The sequence below is a fragment of the Phalacrocorax aristotelis genome, chromosome 12 (genome assembly GCF_949628215.1).
Source record: "Phalacrocorax aristotelis chromosome 12, bGulAri2.1, whole genome shotgun sequence".
Lineage (NCBI taxonomy): Eukaryota > Metazoa > Chordata > Aves > Suliformes > Phalacrocoracidae > Phalacrocorax > Phalacrocorax aristotelis.
The window spans coordinates 11,811,191-11,837,180 of NC_134287.1; the positions used below are offsets into that span (position 1 = coordinate 11,811,191).

The window sequence follows — 25,990 nt, forward strand, 5'->3', positions numbered from 1 at the left end:
ACCTGGCTGTGCAGGGGAGGAGTAAGGGGGTTGGTGAACACTTGCTTAAGCACAGTTTAAAATATGTTACGTTTTCTGTCAGAGGAAGTTCACTGCCCCCACATTGTGCTGTTGACTGAGTACCTGGCAATTTTCAGTCCTTCCTACAGCCTCTGGAGTTAGGACAGTGCTCTAATTGTGATTTTACTGGGGGAGGGGAGGTGCAGGGAGCTGAGTGGTTTGCCTATCTTTGTGGAAGAAGTTTGTGAAAGACTAGATCGCTGTGTCAGCCCATGTTCTACTTTTCTGCACAAAGCCCCTACCCCTTTCCCCACATCCCAGGGAACTGGTCTCTGAGGCTTTTTGTTGGCAGTTTTGCTGCTTCCTAGCCTTTGTCAGTTGTTATTTGTTTCTGGATGATACTTTGTTTATTTGTTTGGAGTCTTTTGGGTTTTCTTAGCCGCTGGTGCTTACACTGGATCACACCTTACTCCACAGCTAGTGGGAGCTGAGTTTTGTCTCGCTGTGTGTAGGTGGGTTAGAATCTGGCCCTTGTGTAATATATGGTGGGGATAGAGACTGTGCTTTCTGTCTCAAACCTTGTAGTGCCTGGGAGCTCTATTCGTGGCTCAGGACTTGGCTTTGCTTCGTATAGCACAAATCCACATGTGTAAAGCAGAGAATGGATGAGATTTGCTGTGCCAGGTTTTGATTTATGCCACATTTCGATAATGTACAAACAGTGTGATTACTATCTGGAATCTTCATGCTGCTGTTGAAATTTTGTCTAGAAAGAGTTGGAGATGGGATCTTGCCTTCCAGTAGAGAGTATACATTAATATGCTAGTTAATTTTTCAAGAAAGGAAAGCTGGACAAGGCTGAGCTGCTAAGGATTCCTTCGCTGTTAGAGATGTTGAGAGGGACTGGCCAGCAGTGTTGACTATAGTTACTGTAGTTAGGTGTGAGCATGACCTCTTTGAGAAAGCATAATGACAGTTTGAGTGTTAGACTGGGAAAATGGTATGCTGGTCCATGCGTGAGACGCAGAATCACCCCTTGTTAAAATCCCACTATCTTCTATAGGTTTGCACTGGAGTACAGTTGATCAGAGCAGGTTGGTGGGTAGGGCTGCACTCAAATAGCTCAGTTCAGCCTCTGCCCATCCCATCTGCCCATTTGATGTAATTTGGCCCCAATGCAGCCTGCAAGTGTAGACAAGCAAGTCATGATGCTGGAGTTTCTGAACCTGCTGGCACTAAGTTGTGCCTTTCCTTTTCTCTGCTGATCTATACTGGGAGCTGAGATCCTGCCAGTGACTTGGGGGAAAAAAATAGCCCACCTAGGTGAGGTTTTGTATGCAGTGTCTTCTTAGTGATGCTTGGCTTTGCAGTACAACTGGCAGGTTACCAGGCAAAATACAGAAAGTGAGGGTGAAGCCAGTAAATGGCATGAGAAGCATAAACCCTGCTCCTTAGTGAGGAATGAGGCTTCCAAAAGCACTAGTGCTGATCTAGCAGTTTCCATGGGAGAACCTACTGGGTTCCCCTTTATCACCCTCTTTATTTTATAGCCCTCCAAGTGGGATGATCGTGCAGAGCTGCAGTTCCTGCTTTCCTTTGTGTATTAGGTAATACAGCCATGCATAGGGAGTTCTGTGTGGCAAGGAGTCTATGCAGAAACCCATGATTCTGGGCTGAATTTATATTATGATACCTTCAATAGGTGTAAAGTGTAATTTGTGTCTCTTTAGACTGTTCAAGTTGTGCAAAGAGGCCTTTGTGTAAACTAGAAGCAGGCCCAGTTGTTGATGTTATGTGCAGCTTAGCCATAATTCACTGCTGCAGCACCTGTCTGCTGTGAATTGTCGCTCTCTGTGGCTGAAGGTTCACGGTCCCTTTGTCCTTCCAGATTTGGGGGAGGCCTCTACAGGAGCATGCTGTTTTGCAGCAGTGGGACTGCTAGTCAGGGCTCATGCTGTTCATGTTGCAGCACTCTGCCCAGGTAGAGCTGTGCTGCGACTGCCAGGGGTTGATTTGCATCACTGATAGCAGTGCTGGCACAGTGGCAATAAACTTCAGATTTTGGTGCTTAGGGTCTTTTGAAAAATGAAGGTGGTTAGCCCCAGCTCCTAGAGAGATTGGTGCCCTGAGACAGTAGGGAGGATATTTGGGCGAAACGTGGTCCTCTGTTTCTGGAATTTCCTCATTTTCTCTTCCCATTATATTAAATGTACAGTCAGTTCCCTAGTTTAAGTAGTATTCCTTGTTTGTCAGGTGTTTGAGGTTTTTCTCCCCTCTTCACATGTTTGTACCCTTTTTCGATCTTCTCTGTGTAATGCCTCATCCACAACACATGCGGGGAGTTATCCTTCATGCTTTTGTTTAACCTGACCTGATCCTTTGCTTGACAGTGAATTGGTTGTCACCTGTAGGGTTGTCTCCATCTGTTCCCCTGTTCGTAGGTAAGACTGACTTTTTCTTCTCTCACTCCTCATTGAGCTTTCAAATCTATTTCACTTTCTGACCCAAACAGAGCAGTCCACGTCATGCTGCTGAGTTAATTGTCTTGCTTGTTGGAGTTCCTGCTGTTGATCATCTCCTGATCCCTCCTGACAAACTTCTGCCCAAATTCAAAGACTGGCTTCTGTTTGTTCTCCTCTTGAGCATGTTGGCTTCTACTCCCTACCCCCTTTGAACCAACAAAGATAGGATTTGTTTTTGTTGACTGTTCTGGGCTCTTGATCAGAGGCTGCGGGTCTCTGGGGCTGTGCACTTGGCTGGCCTTTGTCTGTATCTCTTCTCCATGAGACACTGCCTTGTTGATCAGCTCAGAGGGAACAGGCCTGCTTTTTCCATCCTGCTGGATATATTCCCATCTCTCATTTCTGTGCTCCCTACTGTACTTCCATTCTCTGATATGAAAGTGATTTCACTTCAGTTCTGTTGCTTTATGAATCCAGCTTGAAGTAGCCTAGATGATTTCCAACATTATCTTAATTACTTGTTTATACTTTGCTGCTTGCTCTGTCACAAGCAGGCATGTGGACTGAGAGCAATTCTTTTGCCTCAGTTTTGATTAAAGTTCCTCTGCATAAATAAGTTGATTATTTTCCAAACACTTATTCTTTATCTCCTTCCATCTGTTACACCATCAAGAAGGGAGAAGTTATGGGAAGCAACAGATGACATTGGAATTGCTGTTGAGACTATTACTCCAGTTGTCATTGCCCAAGTGCTTGGGCAGCCGTAAAGCAATGTATGGATATGGTAAGGTAACGTGGCACCAGATCTGGTTTGCCTTGAACCGTTAGGCTACAAACTGCAGCAGTTCATTAACTGCTTCACAAGTGGCATGGCCACCTGGGAGCGGTGGGAGGTAGCCACCTCGCTGCCTTCATATTAGTTGCTGCTGCTTGTGAGCCAGAATTGTAAGAACAAGAAATCGGAGCTCTTCCATTTTATTCTGCCTTCCTTTTTCATGGATCTCCCAGGTGATAGATGAGTATGTCCCTGTTGACAGAGTACAGATACAGGACATCTGGGTTGTCTTCCCAATTTTTTTTACAGCCTGTGTAAGTCTTTGTGCCTCAGTTTCCTAAATAGCACGTGTAGCTAACAGTAGTGTTAATGTATTTTCCTGTTTTCGAGTATATTTCCCCTCCCGTCATCTCCAGGCACAGTATTGCAGCAGTATAGTTGTAACATGAGAGATAAATAACAAGTCTAAAGAGAAGTGAAGAAAGTCTGGCCTGGCCCACAGCCATACAAGTGCCATCAGTTTCTTTCCAGAAGAAGTATGTTTCAGTCAGGTGGCGTTTACTCAAAAAGCCTCATTTTCCCCAGTGCATCTGAAGGCAGTTTCTTTAGGTCAGAAGATGTGTGTTGCAGAGAAGTACATGTTCCCCGAACAGACTGTTGATCTGCAGATGACATTGCTGAGGCTATTTCTGGATATGACCATCTTCCTTGAAAGGGTAATGTTATGTGTGGGAAGAAGCATGGTATAGGGCAGAGGGCTGGCATGCTGGGCCCTTGGATTGTTTCCTGAGTCTGCTGCCGAAAGGCTGAAAGATCTGGGCAGGTTAGATGACCTACATGGATCCTACCATCTGTACATTATATGGTTCCCACCATCTGTACATTGGGGTAATGTGCACATTTTTCTAATCCTGTTTTCAGGAAGCAGGATTGGTGTTTTGGAGCTTGTGGCTGTTTGAAAGATGATGAGGCTTAGGGTCCTAAGTTTTCTAGGTAGATTTGAAAATTGCCTCCTCTGTCTTTATTCTCTTTCTGTGAATCACTACGATATCTCTGCCATGCAAGTACCAGCAACTGTGATACCGGTTCTGGTGTGGCCTCGGAAGAGGCTGAGTCCCTGATCATGGAGCCTCTGGAAGTCGGCAGGGCAGGGACCACATAGAACTCTCTGCAGTGTCAGGCCTTACCCTGCTTTGTAATACACTTGAATATTCAACAGAGAAAACTTTGTTAACAGAGGTATTAAGGTGTTAGCAGGGGGTGAAGTCTGTGCCTCATTCTACTTAAGTAATTAATTTTGCTTTGAATGATCTGTTTATGACAATCATGTAGGGAGGTTGTCCTTCCCAGGTAGCACTTGGGAGAGACCTGGGAGACAGCGTGCAGGTGACATTAGTGTGAGGAAGGGTCTGTGTTTTGCTGTCCTCGTTCTGTGCCATGCTCTTCTCTGTTCATGGGAGAGCTTGGAGGTACCATGGTGAAGCCACCTGACATTTCTCCTTATCAGGTCCTAAAAAGCATGGGTTTGTCAATGTATTAAAAAAAAAATAAAAAGTCAAGAGTCTGTCTCCAAGGAGCTCAAAACTCTCTTTTATCATGGATCATAGACAGGAATCTTGCCTCGATGAAGGCAAGGAACATACTTTTTCCTGGCCTGTGAGAATCCACCTGAATTTGGCCAAGTTCTAAACCATTATAGCTGATGTCTACTGCTGCATATCCAAGGGAGGTGGGCTGGGGTTTTTCCACTGAAATGGCTAAGATACCTCCCGAAATGAGCACACGTCAGCCTTTGTGTCTGATCTGTGTGCACCAGCCCCATCTGATGTGGTTAGCTGTGCGCTGGGAAGGGAAGGAGGTGGTTTCTGTAGGACCTTAGCACACTGGAGAACTCACTTCACTCCTGGACCCTGTCAGCAGCCTGTTGTATGTTTAGCACGTCCCTTTCAGCCCAGCTTGTTGCAGCAGACCCCCAAATAGTTTATTGCTCATGTTGTCATTTTTCTGAGGTACAAGCCTGGGATCTGAGCTGCAGAAGTGCTGATGATGCACAGCTGCAAGGGACATCAGCAGGAGTTGTGCTTTGAACATGTAAAGTGGCCCAGAAAACCAGGCCCTTGGGGGCCTTCACAGAGGCACCTGGAGGGATGAGAAGCTGCAACTCTGATTTCCCTGTTCCTTAGCTTCCAATTTCGAAAGCGAGGATGCTTGATAGTAAACGTGCTTGTGAACTGCCTAGCTGCTGCTCTCGGTGAGCCTGTCAGAAAGCCTGGAAGGAAACCACAGGTTCTGTATTCAGAGCAGGGCTTGGCTTGAGGCCACACGTTGAACAATGAGGAGAAAACAAAATATTGAATAGCTGCTTGTTCAGCAAACCCAGTTCCCCTTGGCCATGCAGGGCCCTGTGTGAGGGAGCGTATGAGATGGGGCAGTTTCCTCCTAGGACTTGAAGCTAGGACCAGCCTCTGCACATAGGTTCTCAGGTGGCGCAGGACACCAGCACACTTGTTCCCAGCCTGCATAGCAGGGAGGGAAGCCAGCTGGGGACTTCTTTGTTGGCCCCAGTTTGCAGTAGTGAATGCAAAACAACATTCTTGCTGTTGTGTGGCCTGGCTTGGAAAACCCTTCCCCTGCAGAGTGCCACCTTGTGCTGCTTATCAGGGTGTTGCTCTAGTTTTGGGGAGCTCAGCTGTGGGACTGGAAGAGACTCATGGTGCTCGGCAGGGAAAAGCTGTCTTCCTGCTCTTTCCTCCCTTGTGCTGAAAAAGCATAACATGCACCAACAGAACAGTGCTTTCTTTGAGACTGAGGCTGCAGTTGCTTCCCCACCCAACGGTTATGCCCAATATGTCTGTTGGGTGAGTCTTACTGGTAAACTAATAGTACTTTGCTCTTGGCTCTCATTTTAGATTCTTCTCTGGCACCTCATACAGCGGTGTTTGAGAGAGGGGTTGGCTCACTTGGCAGCTGGTGGCTGAAACATCAGGGCTGGTTTAGGTTTGTGTGGTTGTTAGTTGGTTTGGGGTTGGTTTTTTTTTGTTGTTTGTTTGTTTGTTTTTGTCTTTGACCCAAGAATCAGATAGCACGAATGTCCTTGTTAGATGCCTCTCTGGGATGCCTGAGAACAGCAACCAAATGATGCAAGCCTTATCCTGGGGTTCAGGGAGCCCAAGTACCCTGCTCTGCCACAGGCTTCTTGCATGTCATTGGGAAAATCATTTAGCTTTTCTGTGTGTTGCTGTTGTCCCCCTTGCATAAGAAGTGTTAGGGAAGAGTGTTGCAAACAAATAATGATCTTGAGGACCAGGTACCAAATGGAGAGGGGCTGTGTAAATACTGTAGGTGGCTTGGAAGACGTTTACTTCTTCAAGGGAAGTGTGCAGTGTACCTTTTAAAGTTTTTACTTGAGTATTGCAGGAGGCCTTCAGGATACTGTGTAGAAACCTGGCGTAGGTGACTTTCTGTGGTTGTGAACCACATGAAGGAGCTCTTTTCCCCTTGAGCTGAAAACAGACTATGGGTCCATTTCTCCTTTTCCAAAGATGAATAAACAGGAACAGGTGCCAGTATGGCCGCGTCCCCTTCTCTGTTGGAGATGGAGAATGTGAATTTGGAAAGGGTCTGGCTTGATCCTAGGAAAACAGCTTTGATCAGAACCTTGGGAGGAATCCAATATCATGTCCATCTAAGAGCGAAAAACTAGACAGAGTTTGAGGCCAGGTTAATCTGGTGCATCTCTGCTGACGTCAGTGAGAAGGTGAAACAGTCTGTTCTGCTCCTCACTTCAGCTCCTCATGGAGAAGCCTTTATTCTGGACTTCAAGGCCAGACGGTATAGCGGGATCATGGGATAGTAATGGCGAAGATAACTTTTCTTTTTAGTATTGATTGGAAGGAGATGTTTTGTTAGATTTGCTGATACGCAAGGCTGAGGTGAGGATCTTGTTGGACTTGGCTCGTACCTGCAGAGGCCATAAGGATGGCAGCAGAAGGAATTCTGCTCCAGCTATGCCATCTCCTGTTCAGCTGCATCCCACTCCTCTCCAAGGAGCTCTTGGCCGCGTTGAGTACCATAAGCTGATGTGTTCTGAAGACTCCCGTGCGGCCCTCCAAAAGCCAGGCTCCTGGGCCTCCCAGAGGTGAGGTATGTTCACAGCTGCCTTAGAAATGCAGCCCTTGAGCATCTCCATCTGGGCAGGAAGATTTGACTCTTGCACAGCTATCGTTTGTCTTACTGTTGGGCTGAAAGCCTCACCCGCTGCTACTGATGGAGCTTCTCTGTAGGCTTCCTAGACCATGGCTTGTGCAGTTGGTTTCATAGACTGCTCACAGTGTTGATCTGCTGCTACCTGAAACCCTGGCAAGGCACTGGGGTTCTTCAGCCAGTAAGTTTTGTTTTGTAGATACAGGTGGATTTAAAATTGAAAAAAATTGTTATTCACCCTTCATTTTTGCTTGTTTTGGTTTGTCATTTGGTTGTTTCTAATAGTCATTTCTGAGGAAGAACTTGGGTAAAAGTAATGTAGTTCACTGGTTCCAGAAGGGTGGTTGGTCTTGGCTTGGGGAATGGAAGAAGGCATTTCCTGCAGGGAATTTGGTGGTAAGTTGAATGGCTGTCAACAGAGCCAGAAGGTGGGAGACGTCTGTAAAATGAGGAAGAATGAGACTGTATTTGGTGTGATGATGCATAAGCAGCAGAGGTGGCTGAACCCAGGCAGAACGTGATTAGCCTGGTCTCTAGATGGATGTTCTTGCTGTTTTGCTAAATGTTATTGAGGTAACTGTGCCTTAGTTTGCACAAGCTGCACAGTGGGGTGAGTGAATTTGGAGGAGAAGCACTGGCTCTATGTTGGCATTAAGGACATGTATTTGAAGCGGTGATTTTTATTCCACCCCACCCCTTTACCTGGCAGTACGGATGGCCAGCAGCATCTCCTGAGCCAACGGTATCTCTTTTGTGATGGAGACAGGGCTCTTGGAGTTCGTGGCCTCCTCTGGAGTCAGGAGCTGGTGCCAGAAACAAACAGGTGGGTGACCAGGTACAAGGAGATGACAGGGTCATTGGGTCTAAATGCCACCTGTGTATCGCGTAGGTCAAGGACTCTCGATTGCTGTGCTTCCCAGTAGAAAATAGTTACTCAGTAAAAAGTCAAACCAAAATGAGAATATGCTGCAAATGCATTCATCGGGCTATTTATCAATATTAGATGTGTAAACCAGAAAGGTCAGCTGTGTTTAATGTCATGTGGCAGCTTTGTGATTTTAATTACAGTAAAAAACCCAACGACAAATGAATTCAGTGCTCTTTAGAGCTTATTCCTCCCTGATGCGGTTTGTTTTGTTCGCTTTCCTGGGCTCAGGGAATGTTTGGCTGCCTCTACCATGGTAGGAGTGATTTTATTTAAATAAAGAAAATGGGATAAAGTAATAAATTATTTACAATGTCTCCTTCACTGGGGGAATTGAGTGTAGCTTAATGTTTCAGCAACACCTTGTTACAACATTGGATAGCAAGGTTGCAGGCAGAATCACAGTAACTAGTGCAAAAAGGTTGTTGCCTCTGACCTTATATTAGAGTGACTGACAATTGCTGCTTCCCTGTTTCTTCCTATTTTGTATGCAGTTTCAGGTATCTGGGGTAAAGAGGGATAAACTTCAGTTTCTCCTCTTCCAGCTTTTTGTTGTTTAAAGTCATGATGGGGACTGCTTTGCTGTTTTTCATTGTTGTTTGCTTGACTCCTTTATGTTAAGCATCTAAAACTCTTTCCTGATCTTTTTCCAAGCTGTTTGCAAAATGTAGACAGCAGGATCCTCCTCTTTATGTAAAATTCCTTCAGTTTGTAGGGGTAGTTATCATTTTGGATGTTTTAAATTTATTGTTAAAGAACTCACTGCTATAGAAACCTGACCTTTAAATGAGAACCCTGCAGACAACGTGCTTGAGCTACTTTTAAATTGCAGCTGAGGTTTTGAGCAGTGCCAGTACATGTGCTGGGGCTTTTGTTTTCCTCTCTGAGCATGTCTGTACCTGCACATCTGTGGTTTCAGCTTTGTAGGTGGGGGGCAAGGTCCTGCTTGCCCTGTCCACCTGACAGCAGGGATGCGAGCTTCTCTGGTTTGTGGTGCATGCACAACATGGTCTCCTTATTTCACTGGGTGACACTGTGACTATCAACAGCGGCAAAGCAACATCACACCAAATGCACCAGTTCCTTGCTGTTGTAAACAGAGTGTTACAGGTAACCCTGAAACATCCCCCAAGTGCGGCAATAGTTTACAGTCATGGTGTTCATCCCGTACCCATCAAAAAGCTGGCGATGGTGTACAAGGATGGAGCTTTGAGTTCAGTCTGGTGATGCTCTCTAAGCTCTTAGTTGATGATAAGACCAGCTCGGTTAAAGAGGACCAGTTACATTTGTTTCTGTACCTATTTAAAAGTTTTGGGTTTTTTTCTCAGTGTAGTATCAGTTGAGGTTCCTGTACTTTTTTCCACTTCACTGACAACACTGTCCTTGTTTAACTCCAAATAAATCTTAGTAACATGTGCAGCCCAAAGACGAGGGGAGAAAATTAATCTCTAGATCAGGAGCTATGGAAAATTAAATGAATTATGAACAGAAGAGAGAGGTGATTTTTTTTCCCTGTATCCATTGTCCAAGCAAAAGGAAACTGGCACAGAAAATAAGAGTTAGTGAACAGTGGTAGTGGGGTGCTGGGGTATTTTTCCTAAATTTAGATTAAAGGAAAAATTAAAACTTTTCCAATTGTCCCCAGTAAGACTAAGCAAGGCATAGGCAGGTAGGAGAAGTAACATCCTGTAGGATTCATTCAGCATTGCTGAGATTCTTTCTTTTGCATTCAGCTTCAGTGGGAAGGGAGGGGTGGGTGTTTTTTTTTCCCTTGCCAGCAATATAGTTAAAAGTCACAGCATAAATTTCCTGACTTGGTGAAAAGCCTGTGACCCCTCTCACTTGTCATGTTCATCAGAAGGCGGATAGGTAATAAAGAGTCTCCTGTGTGAGAGGAGTAGGGAGAACCTGCTGTTTTAATTTTGTTCACAGCAGTGGGCCAAACTTTGTTCTTTCAGTGCTGGCCTTGATAATTGGCTCGATATAATATAGGAATTCAAGCCATTGCGTATCTCTGGCTTTATAACTGCTAATGTCATAGCCAAGAAGAGCACAAAGTCTCCTGCAGGAACATACAGTAAATAAGAACAATAAGCATGTTCCAGAGAACATACGGACAGTGGTTTTAAAAGGCCTCAGCTCAGCCCTGGTGGTTTAATTTGCATCCAAGTTGCCCAGACAAATGGATTTTGCTGGTTTAGACTCTATGGGGGATGTGGGTTTGACTTGGGAGATTTTCTGGACTAAATATTACGTTTGTGTCTCTGATTCCTGGGAACCAGACTTTAGGGATCCTCTCTTTTTGGAAGGGAGGGATTTGCTTTGGGAGTTTCCTCCACTTCAGGAGTCTGGCTATAGCATGCCTCACCTTTAGGGTATCCCATATCCTGCTGCACAGGGTACCTTGCACAGACGTACGGTAAAGTTTTTTTTTTCCTCTGGCCACCTGCAGCTCTCAGCCACAGCTAGCTAAGACCTTGGTTTTTGCAGACATCCGTGGTTTATTTGTCATCTTCAATGAGGTTCTAACACCTGTTAAGCGTTCCTCCTGCCTTTTTTGCAGAAGCGTTTAATTATGACAGGGTTTCCCTTGGAGCACATCCTCCATTCAGTTCCCTAATTGTAGAATTCTCTGTGGGATTCTCCAGATGGGAGATAGAGGATAATCTTCTCAGAGCTCCGGAAGAAATGTGATGCCAAATTACAGAAAATAGATCCTTTTTATTAAGCTGTTGGGCTCCTTTTACTCTTATTTTAAGGTGACCTTCTGTTAAAGAAAAATGTTGGATAAGTGGCTATCCTTTTTAAATAATCCTTAACAACCATACCTGAGTTACTAATAACATTGTTAGATTAGAAATCCTGAAAGTGAGGATTTAAGCTTTTTTTGCCACTCAGGCTTTCATCACAGAGGCAAGGAGAATGAACTTGCCTGTTTCCCTTTTGTTTCTAGTTGGTCTCATTTTCAAGCTGCAAGCTCCGAATTAGGGAGCGCTGGCAGCGTGCTTGGTGTGGTGGGCAGGTATAAAGACAAAGCCCCTTCCTTTGTCAAGTGGTCACAGTGCCACTTCATGGGTCACTTGCTTCACTGCAAGCTAGTGCTGTGGCAGTGTTGTTTCAGCCCCCGAGGGGTTTCCAGGCATCCTAAAAGTGCTACTCAGCACTGCTGGATGTTTGCAAACATGGCAGTACTGGCCATCCCGTTTCATGCTCAAATACTGGCCATATCTGGAGTTCTACTAAGTTTGCTAAATCTAGCATGTGACTGCTGAAGGGCTCCAGAGGTTGTCCCTACAGAGCCAGTTCTCCTGGAATGTTCCCATATATTTGATGTGCATAAACTAATACTCCATGAACTCCTGTGTTAGCACATGATACCGATATTTTTACAGGGCAGATGGAGAAACTAAAGCGTAACAAACATAACTGCATTCCTGTACTGAGTTGGTGGCAGAGCCAGAAGTAGTCTGGAAAGGGCTGACTCCGGTCCCCTGTTCTAATCATTGCCTCTCTTTGGGATTTTGTGTGTGTTTGTCTCTAGGGACCATTTTCTGTAGCACCAGTAAGAGTACCAGCTTTGCATGTAGCAGGTAAATACAGACTTAGGAGGGGAGGAATCTCTTGTCAGCAGGGAGACTGAGGTTATAGCTATAGATTTTAATGTATGTAGTTGGTTAGCTTTACGCTGTGATATGCCACTAGGGATGTGTACAGCTTGCAGCGATTGAACTTTGGTGCTGAGAGTTCAGAGGTGGCTAATCCAAATTTTTGTTTATCTTCCAGGTCTACGCACAATGAACTAGAAAAGAACCGGTAAGTAGCTAATGAGCTGAATTCTAAGAAATGCAAGTCTAGTGAGTGTAATGTGCTTTAACCTTACACATGCAGGTGCTGTTTGATCAGCTTAGACAGCTGTGAATGACCACACTGCATCACATACTTTTAAAAGTCAGGGGGAGAAGGCACAAAAAGATCTGAAAAAGAAGCCTTGTTTTTGGCTGGTTTTTTTCCTCTCTCTGAAAAGGCAAGAAGTGACCCAGTTTTGTGACTAATCTGTATGCAGAGTAAATACTGTTCTTCTCCTGACACAGTGAAATCTGATTGGGGCACTTTCCATACATGAGGTTGCTACGGGATCAGGTTTCTTGGGCCCTGGGTTATAAGTGTTACCATGAATGGAAGGGCAGACCCCTGTGCTCTACACCCTCTCCCTCCCACCCCTCCACTGGGCTGTGGTAATCTCTGTGGCGCAGAAGAAAATACCATTGTCCAGAGGCTCAGAGGTCTGGCTACTAGCACCTCTGTGGAGACTCCCTCTTCTAACCTGTTATAGGATTGTGCCTGTTTATCCTTGAATCTGAAGTTTTAGCAAGCCTTGCAGTTTTGTTACTTGGCTAGCTCTGCTATATGACTCAACCCTTTTGTAACAGGAGTTAAAGTAAGATAAATACCATTGAGACAAGGGGAGCTAGTTCACACACAGATCAGATTATCGTCTTCCATTCAGGATGCTATAGTTAAGGTTGTGTCAGGGTTTCCATTATAAACTTATCTTGGCTCTTCTGTGGGATTTTAGGGGGGCTGAGAGGGGCTGTCTGTGGTTTTGGTGGCTGCTGGAACAAAGGCAGTGCTCTGGCCATCTGCTCCTATGAAAAAACCCTCAGGGTGGGAAAGTTGAGTCTAAATACGTTGATTGCCTCCTCTTCACTCTTAGCAGCCATCATTTAACAAGGGATTGGAGCACTCTGAGGGTGACCAAAGATACGCAGAGGCTTCAAGCCAAGTGTGTGTTTCCATTCACACAAGATCTTCCCATGTAGCTTCAAGGGAATCAGAGCTGAGTTCCTTGTGCATCACATTGCCCTCAGTTTCCCCCATATCTGTGTCCCCTGCAGCAGCAGTGGTGGGAAGCAGTTTGGCCTTTGCATGATGTGGAGGTTTTCTTCCTGGCTGTGCTTCTGCCTCCTGGTAACTATGAGGATCTACAGAGTTGTCCTGGTACTGTGTTTCTGGGGTGATACAGAGAGGTTTATTTGGGTTATGTCACTCTCCTGTCCCCCCTGAGTCTTAACCTTTCCAGTCCCAGGTTGAGCTGTGTTGGGAAGTGTTGGCTCCTGGGTTATCCAGTGCTCTCTATGGTTTTATTTACCAATGAGGGAAAGAAAATGCAGTGCTTGGGTCTGACCCAGAATGGAGGGTGCTTTTTTTCTCCATGACAGCAGTAAACTATCACTAATTTTCAATGTGCTTATTTGCATATCTAATTGTTAGTGCAAATGCTGCTTACCCTCAGTACAGCTTTAGAGCACAGCCGCCTCCATCCTTCCCTGTACCAGCTTGGTCTTCTCACATTGGCCAAGTTTGCATGGATCTGTGACCAATTTTTTTCCTACCTTCAGGCTTGTGGGGCAGGCAGTGAAGCTTCAAACTCTCTGTGGGTGAGATCTCAGCAGCTAGTATTAACGTACTTACTGTCCAGCTAAAGACCTGAAACTGATGGGTTTAGGATATGCCTGATACCAATTATCTGTGTGAGTTAAGGACGTTTCTGCCTTGATTCCCTGTCTTTAACTGAGGACAGTAATACTGTCGGGGGATATCATGAGGATTGACTGCTGTCCAGCACTTCGTTATATATGTTACTACTGAGAGGAGTATTATTACCTGTTCTTGCCCTTATGCCACCTTTTTCAGAATGTTGATGAGCTGTTTGCTTGCTACAGAATTTGTCTCTCTCCCTCCTGTCTCAGTTATGCTCCCTAGTCCGCACCTGTTCCAGGTTGAAGACTCCTAACCATCAGCAAGGTCTTTTCCTCCAGGGCTTTCCCAGGCACTGTGTTCCAGATCTGTGTCTCTGACATGGTTTTACAAGCCCTTTCTGGGAAGGACACTCGTTTGATCACACTGGGTGGTCTGTACAGGCAAACTCCTGTATCTGGGATCTTTGGTCATGGGCCCGCTGCTTCTGTCTGTCCCTTAACGCACATGCTGTGGCTTGACCAGCTATGCGCTACTGCAAGCCCAGCTAGACCCTGTAGCGGCTATGCTGGGTTTGCAGTGTTTGTTACCAATGATTTGGACAGCAAGTTCCATACTGGAAGCACTTATTTTCAAACTCCACAGCAGTGTTCGCTGAGTGAAGGGGATTGCTTCCCAGTTAGATTTTCACCACGTTTTATTTGCTGTGTCATTAAGTTTGTCAGTGTCTCCAGACTGAACTGTTGCAAAGATAAAAGCCCTGATACTAATGGCTTTGTGGCTGGCAGGTGCTCATTTTCCCTATTATTTGAGATTATTCCTTTTGAATCTCACTGTTATCTCCATTATTGACACACACTATAATTTTCAAAATTGTCCACTATTAGGTCTCTGACTCTGCTTTTTCCCTTCTTGTCTGGGAACAGCAGCCTTCTTACGTTCGGTTAAATTTTGTTTTAACCCATTCAGTGATCACACAGAGTTTCTTTCAAGCAGTAGCAAGAGAATAGTATAAAAACAAAATGCTCTCCTCCTCCTTTTTAAGTATGCGATTTAACTTGGACCAGTATTGCAGAGCTGATGATGTTTCAATGTATCAGGATTAAGAATCTTGTACCCCTTTGATGTCAAAAAGTAACTAAAAATATATTAAAAAATTAAAATGATGTTTTAAGCTCCACTCCTTTTCTTGGTCTTGAAATATTTCATGAAAATTCCAGTGGTTCTGCTAAGGAGCTGTTTGATTTGGTACCAAATATTAACTGTAATATTTAAGTGACTTCTCTTTCTGCTTTGCTTTGGGGTTGTTTTTTTTTTTATCTGAAAAGATTGCAGTGACATTTTTATGAGGGGCTTTGTTTGATTTATAAAAGATTAAAGTTAATTTATAGTTATTACCTGTCATTAATCCTCATGTTGGAAAATTGTTTGTGTGTTTTATTTAATGGGTATGTGTTTCAGTTTATCTCTACCCAGGATGAGTCACAGCTTGCATTTAAACAAACCAGTATTCTGCTTCTCATCTGCTGCAAGGCATAACTAAAACAATATTTTTTAGTCCTTTAACATGCCTACCAAAAAACGGATTTGTAAGCAGCACACCATCATTTTCTAAAAGAAAATATGATACAGGGGAATTAACTGTTGTCTGTGAACATTTTGGACACGTGCGAGTTTAGGAAGGATGTGGTCAGTGTGGTGTGGAGAGAAGGTACACGGCACTGAGGCGACTTTCCTGCTGCTCTGTGAAGTGGCAGTTCTGGTAGACCAACATGGTGGTGGTGTCTGTCAGAAAAGTTATGTCTCCACATAGAACAAGATGTTTATAAAGCTATTGATCAGATTTAAAAAAAAAGTCTTTCAGTATGTCCTAGGTAGATCTAGTTGGTTTTGGTGATGATTACATTGTAATATAGCAGAAGGAAGGAAAACAAGTCTGAGTAATAGGGTGAAGAATGAGTTGTTGGGGCACATCTTTCTTCTGGTAACAATAATTTAGCTCCAACAAAAGATAGATATGAGGAGGGAAAGATCCCTTGGGAGAATCATTGAAATCAGAATTTTCTGAAGATCTCTACAGAATTTGTGGGTCTGCAAAAATACCTTGTTTAAAATGAAAAAAAAAGCCCAAGGTCTAAAGGAGACAAAGCTACTTCTAAACCAAGTTGCTAAGCACTTGTGTTTAGCATAAAAGCAGAGAATGAAGTGATCTAAGATCCTTTTTCTCTGGTATCTTTTGAGATGATCAGAAACAAAGTGAAGAAGACACACACATAGCAGTTATTGAGTACTATGGGTTTTAGCCTTTCTTACCAGGATCCCCCATCTCTCTTTTGGATCCCCACCCATTCTCTCTTTGCCGTGACAGACTCTCTATTGCAGAGTTTCTCCAAAACAGTCTCTCACGCAGAGCTGACTGTGCTAGGTTGTGTATTTGAGGTAGCAGATGAGATAAAGGAAAAACCCTGCTGAATGTTTAGGAGAAAACCATGACTAGGGTCAGCCTACACTGAAATGTGGGGCTTTCTGAGACTCTGCAGCAATTGCGCAGTTTGGTTCTGTATCTCTAAAACAGAGGCTTGAGTGTGTGTATTAACAAAATGCAAGAGAAGGAGGGGAAAGCATTTAACGTAGGGCATTTAAATAGTTCTGCTATTAAACAGTGCAGATATGCTGTCTGCGCTGGGAAAGGTGGAGGGAGGGGAAATGAAAGTACAGTGAATCCTTGCTACTCCGAACAGACATGGATGATTGTGCTTTTGTAGTGCTATACGTACTTGCCAAGGCAATCTGATCAGTGTTTGTCTTGAACCAACTAATCAATGTGGTATTGAGTTCAGTGCTATTTATCAGGACAACTGGAACAAGAAACTAATCCAGTAAATTTCATTTGTTCTCTGGAGTGGGTTTTGTTTTCATGTTAACTTCATGTAGCAAACATTGATAGTACATATTGTTTTCCTCATTAATAAAATTTGGAAACTGTGATGTTCCCTGCAGCAGTCAAACCATTGCCAACACAGCTGAGCATGCATCTTTGACACATCCAAAGGTCAGAGCATGCACTGATCCAACTTGCTCCTTGTGGAAACTGTAGCTAAACCCTCCTGTCTCCGTGGCCAGCATGGAACAAGAGCTGGAGGTAGCTAGCTGTCTTCAACTCTGTCACTTCAATGACAGATGCCTCTGTTGTCAGCTGGGACTAACAATTGTCAGCAGAGTTGAAACATGTTCCTCTAGGACATCTAGATAACTACTGCACTACTGTGCCTGATTTTGCTTAGCCTGGATAGCGAAGTCTGAAGTTTGTGGACTAAAGCTATCAGAGAGGTGTTCTTTGTGGGTATGTTCAGCCTCTTGCTGTATTGTAGTTATTTCTTTGCATTGCTCTGGGAACTTATCAGTCAGATGCTGTAAAACTGTAATCTGGTCTCTTTCGCTGACCACCACGCTTGTTCATGCGAAGTGCCTCCTTGGGCAGAAGCAGTGTTTTAATTCACTCACAATCGAAAGCCTGCGAAGGCTTTGTTTCATGTTGGCTGGGCAGCAGAACATTTTGAACTCTGAGCAAAGCTGCTGAAAAGGGACAGTTAGTCTCTGTGCCAAAATTTGAAGGAAACAAGATGATCCTTATTTGTTAGAAGTTCTTCAGTACTGCTTATATTGGAATTTCTAGTTTCAGTATGATTTTTTTTATATTCTCTTCCAAGTGATGCAGTAAAGGATGAATGCATGCCTGCCTTCCTGCTCCTAGATCTCTGCATCTCGCCTATCAATCCAATAGCAGTTGGAGAAGGAAGAGGAAAAAGAACAATACTACTATTTTCAATAAACTGTTGCAAAGCAAAATGTTCTTGTTTCAACAATGTTGCACAACAAAATTACTCTTATAACCCAATTTTTAGAAACAGATATTTATCACAAAACACTTCTCAACTAAGATGTGTTTTAGGGACACTTCATGATGTGTTTTTCTCCCATGATGTAGAAAGACATGTCGGCGCAATCTGCTTGGCCTTGGCGTAATGGCCTGATGCTGAGAATCCTTTCATCGCCTTGCCTCCCGGAAGGGAGGCTTTAGAGGAAACCCCCATCTTAAAAAAAAACCAAAACATGGTCTCCCTATTTACTGGCTCTGTTCTTGCATTCAGTATCCTGCGCTTAAGATCGCCAGAGCAGTGAATAGAAGAGGTATCAAATGGTTATTTACTGCTTTCAGGGAGCCAGGAGGGGGTCTAGTAGCTGCTGTGGATGTGTAATGAAAGTAGTCATATGTACTTAGATGGTATCTGATTTGGAGTGCGTCATTGCCAGCTTTCGTTCTTGAACCTCTCCCCAAACTTGCATCCTCAAATTTCTACTTTGTGTTGCTGCAGTTTTCTTTCAGGTTGACCCCTCAGTTAGGTATGTTTATGGCTGTCCTGAAAAAAATTAAAAACTGAGCAAATCCCCTCTGTGAGCTTGACCAGGAAGAATCTGGCCCCAGGTAGGAAGTCAAGCATTCAGTTTTCCTAGCTCAGTTTTCAACCGTGTCAGGGCTCTGTACTTGCCACCTCTCCCTCAAATGCATCTCTGAAGACTTTGCAGGCTTTCATTTTCTTTTTTTTTTTCTTTCTTTTTTTTTTTCCTGGGGTGTCGTTTGTTGAAGTGCTGAGAGCCAGAAATTCTGATGCAACAACTTTCTTCTTCAGGTGACTAACATTGCTTGTGGGCCTGAAAGCATAACTAGCTAAAAGCCACTTGGGGAGTTGATGCCTTAGAGAAGATGAGGTAATAGCAATATAATTTCTGAGACAGATTACCTGTTAACTGCAAGTTTCAGGACTTTGTACTCTTGGGGTAGAAGCTGGAGTTCTGTGTGCTGATTTATGTCTGTAACTGGTAGGTATGTTGAGGGCACTGTAGCAACATAACCCATGCAGACTTGTGATAACCAAAGGAAATTCAGCATGGGATAGAAAGTGTAGGCAAGAAACTTTCTCATTCTCCTTTCTGTATGTAGCCCATTTTTACCGAAGTATCACAACTTTGAGAACCTATAGCCTTATGATATGCCAAGGAGAGGTGGGAAGAGTCAGACACCCCTGTTTAACAGGTGAGGAACAGGAACACACATAGATCTGGTGCCTGAAGTAACGGGCATGGGGGAACAAGTCTGCATCAACCCACTCCTTCGCTTCATTGATCCACAACTCCAGGCAGTTCCTTGCTTTTTCTTTCATTACAAAAGTTTCCCCTTTTCCACCTCTGCTTCCTTCAAAACTTCATCCTCACTCCTTGTGTCCCCCTCAGTGTCCACCCTTATCAGTGTTGCCCAGGGCCAGGAGGTGCTGCATGACGCTGTCTTGCTGCCCTCATGCCTTCTCGCATCTGAAGAGGGAATAGGTGCACAAAGTGAAGGTACCTTTGTTGCTATGGGCGGCTGGTGAGGCTTGGCACAGCATCGTCTAGCCCCTTGTTTTGGGTGCTGTGGTAGGTAGTGCGAGTGTGTAACAGGCATTCATAGCCTTGTCTGGGAAATGAAAGCAAAGGGCTTCATCTCAGAGTTGCTGTGGTTGTTGCCTGGCTGCAAATGGTGCTGGTCACCCGAGCAGTTTGCATAGCTGTGGGCAAACAGCCCAGACAGGTTTCCTACCAAACAGTGCATGTGACAACCATAAAACAATTGAATGGGCTATGTGTGTCCAAGGGTCGGGAATTCTCCTCGCATGAACCATAGGGTAATGTGGACAGGGCGAAGTTGGGGCCATGGCAGAACATAGTTGTAGATGGTGTCATCTACCTGCCTCCCTTTCTGTGTGTCTTGAGAGCTTGAATTTGTGCAGAAATACAGATCATCTCTGCCTGGCACTCCTTGTGTTTGCTCTTTGGTAAATCCTTACAGTGCCTTTGCAAAATTGGAGTATCCCCTTTTTCAAAGGTGGCCCTTGAGTCTGTCAGATGCAGGCTGAATCTCATATATTGGTTTTGGATTTGTCTGAGTCTGGAGGATCAATGAGGAAACCCCGGATCCCAGAGCATTGGGATGAGTCAGGTCTTCTGCCTGATGTTCCATTAAAAAAAATTAAGGGCTGCCTTTTGAAGGTATCCTTTATGCGTACACTGCTGCCTGAGCATCACTTCCTATTAGCTGTGTAATAAGGTTTTCTGTCTCTCTTGCCTGTTAATTATTTACCTTTGAGTGTGCATTCATAAAGCAACATGACTTATTTAGGGAAAAATGAAAAGCTTCTGCAAAGAATGGATGCTTTTTGCTCTTACTTTTTTGCCCAGGAGTTTGAGTACCTTAGGACTCAAGATAAAGAAGGGATTGTCCTGAACAGGAGACTTAGCAAATGAGCATGTTCATCTCATAGGAGGTGAGGCAGGAAAGTGGATGTAGCAGTTGTATGGTGATCTTGTAATTGCCTGTAGAGGCGTTTCTGCCCAGGACAGGCTGAAGGAGATTGATACAAAAAAGCTTACGCACTGAAACCTTCAGTGGAAACAGGACATGAGCTTGAAATGCAGTGTTTAATAGAAATAGACTCTGAATGCTATCAGTGGGTTCACGCATGGTCCAGGCTGATAACAGTTCATATGTAAGGGTGTGGTTTTTATCATGGTAGGTAGTAAACAGCTTCACAAAACTTAGTCATGCTTATAAAGTCAAGTGCAGCCTGCTATCTTCTGAGCTGACTGGTTGCTGAGCTAGGGTGGAATCTAAAAGCATCTGAATCATTTAGAGGCACAGCTCTTAATGACTCTCAGATGAATACTTGCTCCTTCACTTCGGCACTTGCTGCTCCCCCTGCTTGACTCTGCAGTGCTATAGTTGTGCCTAGTCATGTGGAGAGCGGTGCCAAGTGTTCCTGCACCAAACAGCTTACTGTCCAGGACAGCGAATAACGCAACAACAAAAAGAGGGCATTTGATAGATGCCATTCTTCATATGAATAAGCGAGTATGTTAGTAGAGAAAGGGCAAGGATCCTTCTGTGAGCATGAAAGCTGGCAAAGCCACATGCCCATCAGAGGGCCTATGTAGAAAGGAAAAGGAAGTTAATGCCAGACTTTATTTCGCTGCTTATTTGTGTATGGGTAGATCTCCCTGTGAGCAGCCCAGGAGAGAAAAGGAACAGAACAGGAGGGGTCGGGGTGACATCAGCCCTGAGGAGCTCACTGTGGCTGTCATCATCCTTGAAGAAGAGCCTGGTCAGCCCAGAGTGTCTCAGGACCTGAGAACAGGCAGCTGCCAGCATTTCCATCTGATGCCTCAGTGCATTTCTCTACTCTTTCCGCTCAGAGCTGGATTGTGCAGGAGGGAATGCTCTGGCTATCCCAGGCCTTTAGGAAGTTCTGGGTGATGTGTTTTCCTCCCAGGAGGGACTTTCTAATGCTACTTAAAGACACAACCTGTTGAACACCTGGGGTAATTCACTGTAATTTCACATGGCCAAAGTCCAGCCCTTAAATGGGAAGTGTTCTGCTCCTTCTGAAAACTCAATGAAATTCTTCAAATGAGTTATTCTGAAAGAGGGAGCTGTGTAGCAGGTTTATTGTGGAAACCAGAGGTTAAAAAGAAGTTGCTTTGTATCTCCCATGTCTTTCATTCCCACCTATTTGGCTTTGGTCTGTGGGGTGGGTTCAGTTGTGGGTTGCCCAGTCTGATTTCAGCCAGCTGTATGGGAATCTTCCACACAGCTTGGAAAATACCATTCATTAGCTACACTTTGGTAATGTCAAGAGGCCGAATGTGGGGTGAGTACCTGCCTTTGCACAGATGCACACAGTTATGTGCAAGCACACACAAAGAGCTTGCAGTTAAAATCTATGTGCCTGTCCCTTTTTAACAGGGGAAGACAGCCCCAGCTGTGTATACAGCTTGGTGTTCCCCTTTGATCTGTGTTTGTTTCCAGTGTTTCTTAGACTGGATCCTGGTGCTCCTCAGCTGGCTGCTCTTTTCCGTGTTTGCAGCTGCATAACTGCATACAGAGAAGCTCACTGGGGTGTAACTGGTTTCAGTGTCTCAGGGTTCCTCTTCCCTGCAGCCCCTTCTGTTTGCTTTGCTTCTGTCCTTTCCTCGCCAACCCAAAGGGCAGGGGATTTGTCTCACTCTGATAGTGGAAACTGCGCCTTGCAGATGCCTCAGGATCCTCCCTTCTACTTTGCCTACCTGCTCCCACACACGTGGCATTGCTGCTCTGTTCCAGCTGCACGTGGCAGCTACAGCTGCCAAGCTGGAGCAGCTCCTTTGCTCTGTCACCAGGGTCATAGCTCAGAGGGGCAAAATTCCCCTTTGCTTTCAGAGACTCAGCACGCCGCCCCTGCAGCTGGCCTAGGCCCTGTGCCTAAAGGAAGGCAAGAAACTGCACTCTTCAGACTTACGTAGTGTTTTGTGAAGCTGTCAAAGATGGAGCTGAGAGGGGCCTGCAGCACCCATTTGGTCTGTCCCATCATCACCCCAAGGCAGGATAAGCTCTGTCTAAACCTTTCCTGACAGTTGCCAATCTAGCATGGCCTTAAAAGCCTTTGACAGCAGGATTGCCCAGGGAGGTAGTGCAACCTATTGCCCTGATTAACTGTTGTTACCACTAGAAAGTTTTTCCTCATGTCTAACTAAAAAGAAATTTCTTTCGGTGTTGTTCTAGGAAAGAAAAAAAGCCATCCAAAGTTGAGTGCCTCTGTGTGTGTGTGGAGAATCCCAAATGCTGAATGTAGTAATCAGCTGTCAGAGTAAGAATCACTTTGTTAGACCCTAGAAGGAATTTTGTTAGACCTGAGGAATTTTGGCCGAGATAAGGAAATAAGGGGGAAGAAAATATTCATCTTTTCCCAATGCATGTTTTTGCCACTTCACCTACCCAGAAAAGCAACTTTGATGCCAAAAGAAGTGGGAAACCGGACGGGAACACTTTGTCTCCGGTGGATATTCTACGTAATATGACCCTCTTAGGAAATGCGCAGAGCCTGTTCTGTGTGGTGTGACCTCTTTTAAACTTTTCTTGGCTTGGAAAAGCAGCTTACAGGCTTGGTGTTCGTTGGAAAAAGCACATATGGGGATGCGTTTCAGTGAAGGGATTGCAGAGGGGGAGAAGAGAAATCTTGTATCTGGTGTCATATACTTAAGGAAAATATGCAAAGGCCCCTGCAGTCATGAGTGTCTCTTGGAGTTTCTTTGAGTTGTGGGTTTTGGTTTTTTTTTTTTCTTAGTGATCTCTGAGAAAAATACATGTGGTGGGGAAAGAGCAGAGTGCAGAGAGGGTTAGACTGTGGGCTGGGCACATTGTAAATGGCTAGCAGTAGTCAGAGTGCAAAGCTGTTGTACAGAAGTAGGGGACTCCCAGAAGCCCTCCAAGCTGGCTCTCAGGTTTGTACAGATGGTGCTGCCTTGCGCTGCCCCTCAGCCATCCAGGGGAAGCAAATCAAATAAATTTCTTAAAGGCTTTCCTTTTTTTCTTTTTAAAGGAGTATTTTTAAAGAACTATTCCATTATTTAAAGTGAAAAATATCATTAATCTTGCCAGCTCTTCTAATCTCCACTGCAATTCTGGTCATACTCTGGGACTCTCGAATCCCAGCACCTGGAGTCAAGTGTTTCTATTCCCCACATAAAACCAGTGTATGAGCCAGTGTAACCTACGTATTTAAAAAACAGAAAGGGGGGTAAGTGTCCTGTGTAGATGTTTGTTTGCTTTTTTTAATCAACGTCTGAGCCACTCTGGTGTATTTTTTTTTTAATGGGTCTTAAATGGTAATCTTTTGGACATGTCGGATTAACAGTAGGATACCATAAACTAGATGTTTTAAAGAAATAAAAAGTTTTGACTGCTTGATTGCAAAATCAACAATACAGCCTTCATCTTGTGGTCTTCATTCTGATTAAACTCCTTTGACCTTTGCTGAAATTCCATCTTGGGAAGTTCTTAGGACAGCGGTCAGAAGGAATCTCAAATAGTTTTACTGCATATATGGGGCAGAGCAGTGAGGGGTTATTGATCCATTTAGAGAGACGTGGTCATATTGTACTCTGGGCATTATTAACTAGCAGAGAAAGCTGAGTGAATTAGCTTCCTCAAGTGTCCTACTCTCCAGGCACTTCACATACCAGTGTCATTGCTGAGCTACATGAGCACCTGAAAACCAAGAGTGGATTTAGCTGTGCAGTACTCCGTGAAGGAATTAGGATTAACTCCATTTTGTGGATGAGCAGTGCGTGCTTCAGTTCCTCAAGGGATTTACCTGAGGTCATGCAAGCTGTCTGCAGACAGGTCTCCTGACTCCCACTTAAAGGTCTTGTCTGCTGCATAACCCTTTCCTGCTTGTGGAGAGAATTGAAATGTCAGCTCTGTTTGGTTGCTGCTTCGCCCTTCCTGAGAGCGCATGCAATCTCTGTAAGTGGCTGGCTAGCGCAGCACTGAGAAAGTCAAGAAATCTGTGCTTCTGGTTTGCCATTTGGCTCTCCTGGTGGGGAGACCCACCGCAGCCTCTCCCTGGGTGAACGGTTCATGGTGAATTTATTTTGTTATTCTTTTTCTTGGTTGTTGGGGTTGTTTTTTTAATTAATGGTATTTTTAACACCAGTGGTTTTTGAAACCAACAAGGAGTCATTCCAGGATGGGACTCTGTACGGAAAATATCTGACTGTCAAGCAGTAATTTTTCCTCCCTAAATTCATGAGGCTCTGCGGAGTAGGACACAGGCACTACAAAATAACAGGGGAGAAGGGGTGTGGTTGTGGGTATTATAATGCAGTGCCACTGCAGGTATTTCTCTAAGCTCATGTGGTTTTTTTCTTAACATTGTCCTGATAGTGTTGCAAATGGAAACCAGTTTCCACCAAACTAGAGGACTAGGTGTTCCAGCTCCTATCCTTTTTTTTTTTTTTTTTCCCCCCTTAATTTTTCTTTCCAAAACAAACCATGAACCTTTCAGTGTTTGGTTTGTTCCCAGGGGGTAACCCTTTTGCTGCTGGGAGAATACAGAGCAAGCGTAAGGCAGCTAATCCTCCCAGAAATGCTAGTTTACTCAACTCCATCTGTTCTCGGTTTGGGGAAATTAGAATTGTAGCCCTTTGTGTCATTGCTGACCCAGGCAGGGGTCATGATGATCTTCTCCAGCTGATCAAGAGTTCACTAGGTAGAACATCTTGTGCTTAATATAATGCCTTTTTGAGCCCTATTGGAAGCACTAGGAGTTTTGTTGTTCAGCTGAAAAAAGTCGAGCAATTTGCATGTCTTATGGATACATTTTGTCTTGCTTCCTGCCCAAGGAAATGGTTTCCAAGTGCCCAGCTTCATGCTTTTTCCCTGTTCTATGTTTGAGCGGTCTTACATCTCTTGGCCTTCACACAGGCCCAGGGGAGAGAAAGAAAATGCAGGCATGGTGTCAAGGGTAGTTAAAGGGAAAGGGCAAAACAGGAGGATTGTTTTGCTGGTGGTGTTCTTTCCCCTGAAGTATACATTGTTTTAATTTTCTAGGTGATAAATTGTACTCCTCTTTGGAAGAACTGTATTGACAATTAGTTTGTGTTAGCACATCGCATCAGTTAAGCAGAAACAAGGTGTGTTTTCACACTCACTAGTACCTCTTTCGAAACCTCTCTTCTTTTCTGGTACCTCCCTATGTATGAGATCAGGACATGACTCATCTGGTGTTACAGTGGTGGGAGCTGTGCTTCTCTGTTCAGCTGAGTAACATAAATAGTTAACTTGAGTTAAAATTGTTTGTCACTTAATGCCAGCTAACCCCTAGACTTTGGAAACACAGTATTACTGTTCTTTGTGTGCAAAAATCCATATCCAATATGAAAAATAGTGCTAGGATCTCTTAAATTCTCCTTCCTAGGGTTTGGTTTTTTTTTTTTTTCACACATATGTCCAATAGTGACCTTGGCTGATAATTCCTTTTGCCTGGGAAGTTTGAAGTTAAATTTAAAATAATTTTACAAGGTGAGATTACGTGCGCTGTTTCCTCTGTTCCAGATGTATGCCCTCTATACCTGAAAGGTACAGTAGATATTTGATGACTGCTTAAATATTTCTGACAGTGTGAAGAGGTATTAGATAAAGAGCACATGCTTTCCTCTGGCATAAAAGATTTTGTGTAAACAAGTACTCCAAATGGTCACATTCTTAGAATATTTTTTCATTAGGAATTATGAGTTTCT

At 44.3% G+C, this 25,990-nt stretch overlaps 1 protein-coding gene across 10 annotated transcripts in view; it reads left to right on the forward strand.

The window, feature by feature from the left end:
* Window positions 1–25,990, forward strand: part of MXI1 (MAX interactor 1, dimerization protein) — a 66,448-nt gene that overhangs the window by 15,287 nt on the left and 25,171 nt on the right. For 2 of the 10 annotated variants that reach the window (XM_075108136.1, XM_075108142.1), the window contains exons 3-4: window positions 8,207–8,263; window positions 12,149–12,178. The exons of 2 other annotated variants lie outside the window; for them this stretch is intronic. In XM_075108136.1, coding sequence (XP_074964237.1) covers window positions 8,207–8,263; window positions 12,149–12,178 — 87 coding nt within the window. Of the gene's footprint in view, window positions 1–8,206; window positions 8,264–12,148; window positions 12,179–13,260; window positions 13,364–17,553; window positions 21,583–25,990 lie in introns of all 10 variants that reach the window. 6 more of the 10 variants (XM_075108137.1, XM_075108139.1, XR_012662914.1 and 3 more) reach the window with 5 other exon arrangements.